The sequence below is a fragment of the Pseudopipra pipra genome, chromosome Z (assembly GCF_036250125.1).
Source record: "Pseudopipra pipra isolate bDixPip1 chromosome Z, bDixPip1.hap1, whole genome shotgun sequence".
In the NCBI taxonomy this organism is placed as follows: domain Eukaryota; kingdom Metazoa; phylum Chordata; class Aves; order Passeriformes; family Pipridae; genus Pseudopipra; species Pseudopipra pipra.
In genome coordinates, this window is record NC_087581.1 from 2,808,358 (window position 1) to 2,822,618 (window position 14,261).

The following is a 14,261-nucleotide window of genomic DNA, read 5'->3' on the forward strand; positions in this document are numbered from 1 at the left end:
GAGGAGGGGAAGGGAGGAAGGATGTAAGTTTTGCACACAGTTATTTCTTCAGATTAACACGCACACGTTAGTAAACTGTAGATGTGTTTTAAATTCGGTGCTGTTAATCTGAGAGGAATCCCCCTTTGAGAAGGCAAAAAACCCTTTTAAGTCACACTGAAATCGTACTACATTCTTATGGACATGAAAAAGACGTCGTGAGTTTGAATTTCATAGTGCCAAGAACGGGGTGGGGAGGGGGCTCTGAAACTCAAGGTTTAATCATGAACTTCTGTGCCACAAAGGGGAAGAGGGGAAGGGGACGGGGACACAGTGACACGGGATTACAGCAGGAATTTGCGCCTGGTGTCCTCATCCAGGGTGAGGTCCACGACTTCTGGGGGTGAGGACCAGTTCTGCTGGGGAGCCACTGCTGTCCATGACTGTGTTTGCTGGGCGTTGATGAACTGAGAGCTGCGCTTCCAGGAGGACACGCTCTGGATCACACCTCCCCTGGGATGCACACACCTGCAGCAAGGCAAAAAAACCCACAGAGGATTATTGCCACTACTGAATTCAGGCACCAGAGTCGCAGCTGAAGGGTTTTATCACTTAGGCATCTGGTTAACATGTCCCTCTCCGAACTGCCCTCATGGATTTGCCATTTGTAGAGTCCGTGACATCCTAAACGCCCAGGAAACAAAGCTGAGAGTAAATTTAAACTTGGGGGGGGTTTAAAATTATTTATAAGAAATGGGTTCTGCCAGTGGGTGTAAAGTGATAATCCTTAAAAAGTATGTGCATGGATCCCAAGGATCCTGAAGAAGCCTGCCCCACCATGTGTAGTACCCTAATTCAGAAGCACAGTGTCCTGCTGGCAGCTTTACCCACTGGACTTTTAAAAACAGAAAAATTTGAAGTGAGGCTGCATGAGACAAAAAGAAAAGCCATCTTGCTATATTAAATCAAAACCGTGTTAAAATAAGGAGTTAGTGATACTTTCACTACAATAATTGCAAACGAGATGTTGTTAATTACATTATGTCTGATTTTTGTTTTGGTCTTCTTAACTAAAAATTACAAACGTGCTGGGAAATGCTCACTGACAACAGCACAGCCTCACTTCAGCGAAACATTTAAGCTTTCAGTGATTAAATCATGTATTTAAAGATAAGCACAGGCTCAGGTGCCTCGCTGAAGCAAGATACATAGGTACTTATTTACACATCATTTTTACCTATTATATTCATAGTAGATATGTGACAAATGAAGCAAATGTTAACAGCAATTAGAAAAAAAGAAAAGCAAAATGAAAGATAGACTAATCTTGCTTCACGTGCTGAAGTGATGACAGGAATTTACAGGAGGCTTTACGATGATCACTCCATTCCCAGCTGCAAAATCTTACACAAGCACCAGTAAAACTCGATACCTACTGCTCCCAAAAATTGTTTTGCTCCTGGTAAGCTCTGGTGGTGGCTGTAGCTGCTCCTGGCTGCACAGATAAATATGAGGTGTTCTGGCTGCTGAGGTAACCTTTTCCCATTTCTTTGTGCATTTCAGGAACTCCAACTTTCTGCGCTGATCAAATATCCCTGACATTTACACTTTATTTATTCTAACTTAAGGTCGCGCTATTTATTCTCTCCAAAACTACTTAGGTTATGCTCAGCTTTCTTGGTTCTGGTTGGAGTTTCATGAAATAGAATGAAAAATCTCATTCTCTGAGCTGTAACTTCTCTGAATATAAATGTCTCATTGTCTTCTCAGATGTGCTGTTTAGTTTTAGATGTGATGTTCAGAATGGCTTTTTTATTGCTTCTTCAGTCTTAAAAATACATACTTAAAGTATACATCTACAAAGGCTTAGCAATAAGAGATTGGAACTCTAAGAAATGTATAGGATTTCTTTCTTTTAAAGCTTTCTTAAGAAGAAATACTTTTAGGCATAACTGACAAGAAAAGGTTGTAGACAAAGCAAATTAAATATGATGTTTGGTCTCAGGGACTATGGTCCATCACTCTGAGAACAGTCCTCAATGCTTAGGCAAAGCCAAGACTAACTTTTCCTCTTGAAGATGACAAAAACCAAGCCATAAATTGTCTCGTAGGAATGATATCCCAGAAAAATAAAAGTGTTTATCCTCAAACAAGTCACGTAAGCAGCCAACAGCAAAACGTTCAGTCAAACACGACCTCAGGGAACATGCTTCCAATCTGCAGCTAAGGGGAGATACCAAGTAAAGGCAACCAAAAAAAACCAAACCAACAAAACAAAAGGTGGTAAAAAAAAAAAAAAATAGGAAAAAAAAATCCCAGAGGAAAACTGTTTTATACACATGCATGATTAGAAATTAAAATCTACTGGGGAAAAAAAATCAAAAAACCCCCAAAAACATGACTTGGTGTCCTAAGTAGATGCCAAGTAATATTCCAATGATGAGAAACAGCACCAATTCACTAACAGTCTGAAAAACTACAGATGATGGACAAACCCCAGGGTGTCACAACTCAGGACAGGGAGTACAGAGCACGATAAAAAACAGCAAAGAACAGAACCCAAACATCACACTAACTAAGCATGCAAAAAATACTGATCAAAAACCTAAACCTTGTCCAAACAACAGCCCTGTCAGAAGCCCATCAATACTTCATAACTGCAAGCCTAGACCTGCAAGAGAAATAAAACTCTAAATAGGATTCAAACAACTGGAACGTGTGAGAATTTAACGGGGCTGGTAAACACCAGTCTGTGAGAGATGGGAGGTGGGAGATGGTTACAGGAACAAAGAAAAGCACAGAAGTGTGCTTTTAGTCCAATTTGCTGAAATTACTTCAGTCCATATCTACTAAAACTCATTTTTAACAGCAACTCTGTGTTTAGTTCTTTCCATTCCTGTACGTGCTGAGCATTACCAAGGCAGCAGCGTGGGAAGCTTTCCAACAGGGGACTGCAACAGACGGGTTGTGTGTGCACAGTGCCAGACAGATTTACACCAACTAGTGCTGGAGGGCAAGTCCACACCCCTTATCATTAGCACAAAGATCCTCCAAGCCCTGGGTCTGCTGGATAAACAGCCCAAGGAATTAGTATCTTCCAAAAGAGTTGGCCATGCAAGGACTTTCACTGCTCTAAAAGCAAAGACTAAATCTCTCTCACTACAGGACCTGAAAATTCCCCTTCTTCACATCCAACAGCACCAGGCTGTGCCCACACCATCTTCAAATTTCCTGCATGGGAAATTGGGTCCTGCACACCTTCCTTCTTCTTTCCTCAAGGAAGATGCAGTGAAGGGACATCAAGGAAGAGCTCTGCTTCTTGTCCCAGCTCTGTTCCTTGTCCCTCATGCCCCTCCTCTGTCTCCAAGCACCCACCTACCAGCAGGCTAGTTTGTATACTGTTTTAACTTGCTTTTATTCCACCAAATTCACACTCCACATTATATGAACAGGCCAGTCATGTTCAACTACTTCATAATATCTGAAGCCAAGGAAAGGTCATAGACTAAAGACGAAGAGCAAGGGCAAAAAATGCCAATCAAGAATAACAACTGGAGCCCAGCTGGACAGGATTTATCTGAGCTTGAGAGAAACCTCTGGCACCCTTACCCTCATCTGCTTTTGGGATTTGAACTCTCTTGTATCTTGACATAAAAGCAAGATTCATAATGATCCAATTTTTAATCTAGAGGGGCTATCTTATGACACTAGGCATTGAAAAATTCATATTATTTTTACAACTGCTGATTAATTAAGCAAAGTAGAAGCTGATAAAAAACTTCATATTTTGAAAGGAAACAAGAACCCACATAAATATTTTTGCATGTTTACATATTCCTTTAAACTCTGAATTCCTGATGTATGTACATTTGGTATCTCAATATTTGGTGTTTAAATACCACAAACCTTTAGCCAGTTAATGTTTGATATCAAACATTATAAAGTATCAAAGATATCAAGATATCAAAGTTTAATCTGAATACTTATCAGGTTGGTCAAGTTCTAAAGAGAAACACATTCTGACACCACCGTGACCAGCAGAACAGAAGAAACAACTGCAATGTTGTTTCTTGCATCGAAATAACTATGAGAGCAAGAAAAAATAACTCATACCTGGCATGTTCCTGAACTCCAACAATCTCTACTTCGCTATCAGAAGAGGCAATATTAATTTCTTCATTGGCCTGGGCATTACCAGAAGAGGTTTTGTCACCTGCAAGGAAGCCTGGATCCAAACGACCTATGGATGGTGAAAATGGAAATACAACCTATGTTTAACAGCTTACACAACTCAGAAGCCACTGGAAAAGGAGTTTCTCAACCTAACAACAAAAACAAACAAACAAACAAACAAACAAAAAAGAGACTGAAACACTGAGACTGGAAAATCTTATTAGATCAAATCATTCAACCTCCAGTTCATCATCTGATACACTAAATTTAACCAGTGTCAACAGCTCTAGTGATGGTGTTATGATACAAATGTGAACACAGACCGACTGTTCCTGATGCAATTAGAATTTCCAGATGCAATTTTGCAACAATGCTAAGAGTTAGATTGTGCTTAAATCCCTTTAACTTAAAAATACAAAACAATCTAACCAAACTCAATGACACTGTGGCAAACACGGCCTATATGCTGGACAGAAACATCACACACATGAAAGGAAATTAATTTATTTTCTTTTAATAGAAAACTAGGGGAAGCTGGTCAATGAAAAAACACAGCAAACCCATCAGTTTCTGGCTGTGCTGCTTCACACATCTGCTCTAACATTATTAAAAATACTTGAAAAAAAATCTGGTTTTCATTAGGTCCCATATACTACAGGGCTTTTTTAATTACAGTTCCTCCATGCTATCCAGTTCATCAGTCTGTCAAACAACAAACCCTCTCTAAATACAGCAAGTGTGGCAGGTTTTTGTCTTTCCTGCCAAGTACCCCTAAGAAGGTTCTGCACCCCAATTAGTGAAGCTGTGTTGAGTCATATTAAATAAAACTTGCATGGAAAACACAAAGCAGACAAATCTATTATTTCTTTCACAGGAAATAGATTTTTTTAAAAAATCAATTAATGAAAAGATTTAACTTCTACTCTTTTCTTTTTCTTTTTTTTTTTTTTTTTTTAGGAAAAAGAGAAGATAATTAATTCTACTGTCTGTCATTAGCCTGGGGGGTGCTGGGCAGCCCTGAAGTAGGTGACACTACCAACTTCTCAGAAACCACTTGCTCAGCTGTTATTACACAGGGGAACAATCATTTGTCGAGCAGGCAATTTGAGAGGAGGTGAATATTTTATGTGTGTCCATATCCAGTTCGAGTGGACACATCCTCAGAAGATGAGAGGAGGAGGAAGCAATAACAATCCGCAGGATTTCAAAGGTGTGAGAACATGCAGAACTGATTATACCTCCAGGCAGACCAATGGGACAGAGAGAGAAGAAATTAAACTTGAAACAAGTGCCAGGGAAACCTTCTAATGACTGCTTTAAGCACTTGGAAAAGATGCAAATAGAATCACAGAATGGTTTGGCTTGGAAGGGACATTAAAGCTCAGCTCATTCCACCTCCCTGCCATGGGCAGGGACACCTTTCACTATCCAAGGCTGCTCCAAGCCCTGTCCAACCTGACCTTGAAAACTTACAGGGATCCAGGGGCAGCCACAGCTTCTCTGGGCAACCCGTGCCAGGCCCCACCACCCTCACAGGGAAGAATTCCTTCCCAGTATCCCCTCTAACCCTGCCCTGTGGCAGTGGGAAGCCACTTCCCATTGTCCTGTCACTCCATGCTCCTGTAAATAGTCTCTCTCCACCTTTCTTGTAGGGGCAGAGACTGTTGTAGGGGCTGTATGTTCAGTTTTTGAAAAGCCAAGACCCCCGGTGCAACATCTGATCAGGATTAGCAAGAGAAGGAAACCCATGTGCTGCCAGGTACCTGAAGGGGTAATTTCCACGTCACAAGACAAAAAATGTTTGTCAGCTGAACTTAAAATGAATTAATAGCCCAGGCAGACTTTTCCTAACATTACAGTTCAGCTGAAAGTTTCTTGGCAAATATCACTGACTGCCAGAAAGCCCAAAAATGGGTCATGGGTATTTCTTTATTAGAAGTGGCTGGTCAGACAGTGAAACATGAAATGGGAGTGCTCAGAGACTTTGATTCATGTGCTGGTGCCTCCAAACTGTCAGAGGGCAGGGTTAGATAAGATATTGGGAAGAAATTCTTGGCTGTGAGGGTGGTAAGGCCCTGGCACAGAGAAGCTGTGGCTGCCCCATCCCTGGAAGTGTTCAAGGCCAGGTTGGAGAAGGCTTGGAGCAACCTGGGATAGTGGAAGGTGTCCCTGCCCATGGCAGGGGATGGAACTGGATGGCTGTAGTATCTTGTATTAATGCCATACCACCCTCCTGCACCTTCTTCTAGACAGGCTAATTTCTGACAGAGGGGTAAAGCAGAGCAGCTTTTAAACAGCCCCAAGAAGAACCCTCAGAGGTATAAAACTGTAGTCCCAAAAAGCTTTCATATATTACCATAATTTAAAGTTCAGACAACAAAAAGATAATCAGCAGTAGTGAAACCATGATTAGCAGAGTAAACATTGCAAGATTAGCTGATATAAATCAGGATTACAGCACACAGACAGATTTACAGCCTCTGGCCATACAAATTTCATGCCTTATAACATGCCCACGCTGTTAATTTCTTTGCACAAATGTTGTGATGACGCCCGAAGTGATGCCTTGTTTGCCCTACAACACCAGGGCTTGCAAAACAGCCCCAAAATATTTGCCCATGCACAAAGATGTGATAGCACAGTAAGATTTTTCACTGAGATAGAGCTTAAGTTGTTGTTGTCTTCCCATGGGAACACATTCTTTCATGTCTGCTAAACTAGATGCTGGCTGAAGATTAAATTTGTGAACAAGGTGCAAGATTTGAAAATTCTGCTTTCCCAGTGTGCAACCCTAGATAGGGTAGGAAAAGGCCAGGACTGACAAAGGTGCAGTCAGATGTGTACAGAGGCTGCAGGGCTCTGGGACAAGGTGTGTGCAGGAGGAAAAACAGATTCATCCTCTCAGCTGCTGACACGGCCAAGGCACCAGGACCAAATCTGTTTGAACATGTTCCCACAGGGCCAGGGATGAAGAAGTCTCTTAAAGTTTTCTAGTTTTCTTTTACCAGTCTCTACCTTGCAAGTCCCCTTGGATATAGGTGGAGGAAGGAAGAAAAATTTGTACCAGCACTGCAGCATTTTAGGTGGAAAGTGGAAGAAAGCTGGGTAAGAAACTTTACTTTTTATTTCCTTACACTCCTTTGCAGTACCAATCCATTAGTGCTATATAATTCAGGTGATTTCAGCTGTTCTAATTCTTTTAAAAATCATTTGATAGAGGATGGGGCTTGTTAGTGGGCAAGTAGCTGCCAGTCAGCTGCTATCCTGCAAAAAATACCAATGAGCTTGGAAAACGTAGGTGAGCTTCAAAAAGGCTGGAACAACATCCAGCCAGGGGTAACAGTGAAAATAATGCACACGGATTCTCATATTTAAATTATGGACCTGTCAACTCCACAGTGCTGGAATATCTCTTTTAAAAAGCCACATATTTGTATTTCTTTAAGCCTTACAGACAATGAAAAGTATCTCAGAGCCACCACGACACTCCCAGTGTGGGTGCCCCGTGGCAGGACACATTTGGAAAACACAGCATAGAACACAAACCTGTTGTGCTCCACCACGGCAGGAAAGAACTGTGTCTTATGAAGCTAAAAATCCTGAGGTGGGAATTGAAATATCAAGTGGAAAGGAAGGCAGTGTGTTGGCACACCAGGCTGTGGGATGAAGTCGATAGGAAATACTCCCTGGTGGCATCCAAAGCACAGAAACGTTTCACGTTGTTGTTTAACTCTTTTGTTAGTGAAGAGTTACGAGCACTTAAGTGAAGCTGAACAATTTTTATGAGCTACATGAACTTCTCTGAAGTCTTCCACAGTACTCCTGCCCTTGCTTTCCTGAAGGGAATTTCTTTGCTCTCTCTAGATGCTAAGCCCACCTACCAGCATCTTTTCACCCTTCATCTTTACTTGATGCTGGGCTGTCCAGTTTTCTAAGGGATGTTGGCAATGCGGATGGAATATGGGAACAATTAATGCTCGTATTTTAAAGATATAAAGAGATAAACAAAAATAAAAGACATACACAGACAATTCCAAAATGCAAAATGAGATTATGACCAGTTGACTGGCTGGTGGCATGGGCCATCACAATCAATCATTCAGGAACGAGTTTAGTTCACTTTCATTTAAGAAAACTCCCAACAACAAAACCCCACACCTAAGTTTCCCATAGTACTTAGAGGGAAAAGGAGGAGAAAAAAATAGTTAAGAAAACTAGTGTCAAAAATACATTGCAGGAATCTTTGTGAATTTCTGTCAGTTTTATTTTGGAATAAACGTCACACCTTTTTAATAAGCACCTGCCCTGTCTTCTCACAAAATTCACACAGGGAGCCTTCACAGCTGTATAAACTACAAAAATACTGAGAGAAAGAAAGGGAGAGACACCAACTGCGATGCTGGAACAAATGTCAGAGGCAGAGAATTTAAACAAACCTGTGTCAGCACTCATTTCATCCAGCAGCCCTCTGGTTCTCCAGGCAGATCCCGACTCTTGACTATTGTGCTCTTGAACTACTGCAGCCGCCAAGAGATTGTCCACATTTACCACTTCTGGGTCCGAGTTTGTGTCTGATATATCATAGTGAGCCACAATGGGGGGTCCATCTGCAGGAGAGAAAAGCAGCACGGGTTAGAAGTGTGAAAGGCACCTCTGAACGTACAAATAATTTGTTTAAGGATTAATGCAACATCCTATGTGGAGCTCTTCCAGTTTATAGCACTGAATTATATGAATTATTAAACTTTGGTTAATGAACATAGTCTGGGATTACAGAGACATTTTAACTTTGGCATACACAGAAAACACAAGTGTAAGAGAAACACGTTTATCAAAGTATCGGTTATTTGCGTATTTTTTACATTAACCCATAAACATCTCCATATCTGACAACGTTACATTTATAATCTTTAAAAGATAAAACCTCCACTTTAAAATAAAAGATAATAAGTTACAGGACATTAAATTTGGCAGACAAGGTACTTATCTAGAGAATTTTACAAAAGTCAAGTGACAGGTTACATTATTTTATTAGGGCTGATTGAATAAATCTAACGTTTTCATATAGCTGATCCAGTAACAATAAATTTTAACATTAGGCAACTTTCCTTTCATAACATTTACCTGTCAAGGGCAGGGGAATTTTTAAAAATTGCAAATTTTTTTGGTGTTTTGTTTTGTTGGTTTTTCTTTTTGTTGGTTTTTCTTTTTAAGATCAAGAATAACAAGAAACAAAAATATATGCACAATGACAAATATGCTTTTCATTCAATAGGATTACCATATGTATTTTTGGCCACCATAATAAAGGAGGAAAGAGGGAGATAAAATTGCTTACGTGATTCTGAAAACTGTTCTTGAGGAATAACAAAAAGCTATTTTTCTATCTATTTTGTTAGCACCGACTAAATTCTTTGTGATGAATGAAAATCACTTATAATTGGAAAGCATGCTAGAAACAGAAGAGGCTCAGAAAAAAACCAGGCAAATTCAAGACAAAGATTAATGTGAAAGCAGAGAGAATGGATAAATAATGCAATTCTGGAAGGATGTGGGTGTTTTAGCTCAAATGCCTTGCTCCAGCTACAGCTTATTGACTCAGAGTAGATGAAAGTGCCTGCAGTTCCCCATCCCCAAATGAGAGGATCAAAACTTTCTTTGGGCCAAGGCTTCATCCACAAAAACAAGGATGAAACAGAAACACAGGCTGGGCCAAAGCTCAGCAACTTTGCTGCTGCAATTCTTTAGCCCCAGGGAGGTTCTGAAAGTTGAGTGCCTGTAGGACTTTTTGTGTGATACACGGAGGGTGTAACTTGTAAGGGATAATACAAAATAATCATAAACTAGGAATGTGTTCAGGAAGACACGACCTTCAGAGTTACAAAGCGACTAAAGAAATCTTTAAAAGTCACAAAGAATAAAATGAAAAGCCTTCTCAGGAAAAAAAAACCTGTTTTCTTTTAGGAGAGTTAAGTGACTGCTGAAGAGAGAAAGAACACGATGAAATAAAAGTCTCAAATTTAATTCTCTGAAAAGCTGTTCCTCAGAGGTTTTTTTTAGGTTTGGGGTTTTTTTTGGGAAGGGGGTGTTTTAGCAGCTTGGTGCCTGAACTATAATTCAACTCACTATCTTCAGGAAAAGCCTATTTTGTGGTTAGCAACACATTTCATTAAAGAGCAACATATTGCTTAAGTCGTACTAAAGATCAGTTTGGCAGCAAGGCACAAAGAAATTCACAAAACATTTCCGATCAGACCTGCCCCCGGAACAACAATTCCATGAAACGATGTTACATTACAAACTTAAAAACAGACCCGACAAAAATAAATGAGTAGTTAAATGCCAATGTATTTAAAGACCAAACTGTTCCCAACGTGAAACGCTGATGATCATGACTGGAACAGAAGCCCTGATAATTAACTGAAAGGCAATCTTTGTCTTTTTAAAAGGCAATTACAAAATAATGGAATACCGAGTTCAGAATTAAGCTGGCTGATGTTCAGTTAATTATTTGTGACAGCTGATGATTAAATTACGTGCAGGAGTTACGACCGGACTGAGTCATGAGAGGCATGTTTTCCTTCAGTCTTATCATCAGAGTTCAGCGTGAACATATATAATGTGAGCTATAAAAATAAACAGTCGAGTGCAGAAGATACGAGGGTCAAGTACAATATTGACTGTTTGACCATTTTTTTCAGTGGGTTATCTAAAATTTCAGGAGCTCTGGACTGTTCCTTCGGGCCTTTGTTTCCCTCGCTTCTTACTCAGATCTCCGAAAAGCAGAAGCGAAAATTGATTTTTAGATAGACATGCCTAAACGAGTAAAATTTGTATTTAGACAAAAGGCACGAATAGTCTCAAGTCAAAATTGTACCACTCCTACATGTATAATCATGCAAAAATGTATAATAAATGTATATACATGCAGAGTGATATTCTCATCACCTACCCATAGAAATAACTTGTGTGAAAGTCTTCATCAGTAGGAAATACAAGCATAAACTTGTTATCTGTAGCTCCACTCTTGTATCTTCCACACTTCCAAACAGCACACCTTATAACTTAGCTTAAATTCAGTATACATCAAACAGACAAAAATATTTTCAATATGATTTACATACTGCAATTATATTTGTCAGCATAATAGCCACCAATTTAACAATCTGTGGGGAAAAAAAACAAACAAGCTGCCTATTTACGAAGCAGTCACAGCAGAGATCTACTTTTTGCTTTTCTCAGCCTTGCCTTCAGGATCAGATTTGGAAATGAAAGGCACTCGACTCTAGGTTTATCCATATCTATCACTAGTAAATTACCTACAAAGCCAAGATAATGGCATGATGCTGCAACAAATCCTGGGATTCCCAATATTTATAAAAGAAGAAATAAGCTATAAATGCTTACATCTGTTTAAACAAAAAACAAACAAAAAAAACCAAACCCAATAAAATAAGTTGCAGACAACTACGACCAGATGAAAGTTGCAGTGAAAGCATATAAAAAAATATATCTTCTAAATCTCTTCTGTTTCCAAAAGCTTGTTTCTTTTTTGAGTGCTACATGGATGGGACAGGAGTGGCTAAATGTGGAAATAAATAATACTTGCCTAACCAACTAGGTGATCCTCCAATGATGTGATGCAAAGTGAATGTGTGGTAGCAAAAAATAAGGACAACTGGCTTCAGCTAGGAAATAAAGTGAAAAAATGCTTTCAGGTTGAAAAAGCAAAAGGATTAACTACAACCAATGGTGTAATTCATCATCTTTTCTTTACAAAAGAGACACTCCAAATAATTACTGACTGTAACAGGATTTCAACAGATTAAAAAACAGACATCAAGACAAACCATGCCAGAACCAAAACTTAATGTAGAACAATTAGGAGGTTCCCTGGTCAGTAATTTAAACAATCTACTTAAGAAAAATTGCATCTTTTGAGAACCCAAGATAGCTGGAAGACATACATTTCCCTGGTGACAAGCATTAATTCATTTCTAAAGCAATAAATGCTTGAAAAAGGCAAGGCTGAAAGTTAATAAGCACCAACAGCAAAATACAGCTGTTGACATTTAATGCTAACAGGGGGAGGGAAAGTCTGCTCTTTTTCTTTATTTTTAAAGAATTCGGAGGGAGAGGTCATCATGGGGACAGCATTTCCAAGTGCCCAATTCTCCCTCAATTTACACAGCTCATCAAAACTAATTCCGCTCAGAACAACTGAATCAGAATTCACATGCACAAAAATCCATGTCTACACATATCAGCTTTCATTTTAAGCTTGCAACAGAGAAAATTCAATAATTTCTCATCTGCTACCCGCTCCCATGCTTTTCACAGAGCCACATGTCAGCACTCAGCAATCTAAACAACCTTGTAGGATCCATACTCCTGTCACCCTTTATTCATTGTAATGGCAGCACAAGCAAAAAGGGAGGAATCAACCATAAAGTTTCAGCCTTAGTATCAACTGCACAGGAAACACAAGGTATTAGCAGGCAGAACCTGAATGAGGAATTTAGTCCTTGAAATCTATGGAGGCAGGCTGGGAGAGCTGAGGGGGTTCACCTGGAGAAGAGAAGGCTCCAGGGAGACTTAAGAGCCCCTTAAAGAGGCTCCAGGAGAGCTGGAGAGGGACTTGGGACAAGGGGCTGGAGGGACAGGACAAGGGGGAATGGCTTCCCACTGCCACAGGGCAGGCTTAGATGGGATAGTGGGAAGAAATTCTTTCCTGTGAGGGTGGTGAGGCCCTGGCACAGGTTACCCAGAGAAGCCGTGGGTGCCCCATCCCTGGAAGTGTCCCAGGCCAGGTTGGACAGGGTTTGGAGCAACCTGGTCTAGTGGAAGGTGTCCCTGCCCATGGCAGGGGGGGTTGGAACAAGATGAGCTGTAAGGTCCCTTTCAACCCAAACCATTCTGTGATTATAAGCCATTATTTCTCTTTAGCTTTCTTACTTAGTCATGCAGTGCTGAGCTCATCACCTAAACTCCCTCCAGCTGTAGCCAGAGAGAAGTTCAGCCAGGTAATCCCATCCTGGAAATTGCAGCCTGGAGCATCTCCATCTCCCCTGCTTCCCCAGCAAACAGAAAGAGCTTAGGCACCGCCTTACCCAAGACACCTCACTTTTACAGTGCTCAAGTTTGGCAAGATGAACTTCTGCCTTAGGAACAGGATTTAAACTTTGCCATGTTTCCTCTACAAGTAGTGGAAAAAGACTGAAATCTCCAGAGGACTATCCCGGTTAAAATAGTTTTGAAATTAAAAGCCTAATTTCTGTGGTCTGAATTGCCCTCTGGAGTCATCAGTGACTCTTGCAAGGGAAAGACACAGAGCCATATTTAGGTGTGAGTATCACCCCAAGCTTTAAGACACACAGAACAGGTACAGTTATAACAGCAGCAATAATTACAGCACCTTGTTCTGACAAAAAGCTTTCCATTAGTGGACCTGGAAGAGCTCCAAGGTGGTTATTAACCTCCATCCACCCACAGGGGAAACTGAGGCAGGCAGAGATCTGCAGCTTGCTCAAGGCTAACAGGCAGAGGAGCTGGGCTTTGCTGAAAACAACACTCCCCTCCAATTACTGAGCTACTTTTAAGTGGTGGATTTTTTGGGGGAGTATAAAAATAGTGCTTAGGAATGCTTTTGCTAAAGGTACAACTGCTAAAAAGGCTACACAAGAGGTAATTGCAAGCCTCACCCCAACAACTTTGCTGTGAATGTGGGCACTGATGGTCTCAGTCTCAGTATCTAAATTACGTTTATTTTTACATAACAAATGAGAACACTGAGACATTTTAAGATAATAAAATACCTAAGAATGCCCTCATTTACAACTGGTGCTTAAATTTAAGAGATAACCCCATTTACTGCAAGATTACACAAAACACAGAGTGGACTTTAATACCCTTATAAATTTTAAGATCAGCTGATCATCATTGTAATAGAAATAATTATATTTTGTGTGCCAAAACCTAAAAGATTTATCTTAGGTGACTTGTCAAAATAGCTTTACAGTGGTAGACACATCAGTAACTGATCCAAACAGAAAGTATTGATACACAAGACTATAAGTGACAGGTTTTTTTTGTTTTAGATAAGCAATAGA

The 14,261-nt window shown here is 40.2% G+C and overlaps 1 protein-coding gene across 4 annotated transcripts in view; it reads right to left on the reverse strand.

Annotated features, from left to right (window-relative positions):
* Positions 1-242: 242 nt before the first annotated feature.
* Positions 243-14,261, reverse strand: part of ARK2N (arkadia (RNF111) N-terminal like PKA signaling regulator 2N) — a 43,824-nt gene continuing 29,805 nt past the window's right edge. For 3 of the 4 annotated variants that reach the window (XM_064642354.1, XM_064642356.1, XM_064642352.1), the window contains 3 exons: positions 8,589-8,759; positions 4,093-4,219; positions 243-507 (listed from right to left, as the gene is read on the reverse strand). In XM_064642354.1, coding sequence (XP_064498424.1) covers positions 324-507; positions 4,093-4,219; positions 8,589-8,759 — 482 coding nt within the window. In that variant the 3' untranslated portion in view covers positions 243-323. Of the gene's footprint in view, positions 508-2,306; positions 2,651-4,092; positions 4,220-8,588; positions 8,760-14,261 lie in introns of those variants that run through there. The other variant, XM_064642355.1, reaches the window with a different exon arrangement.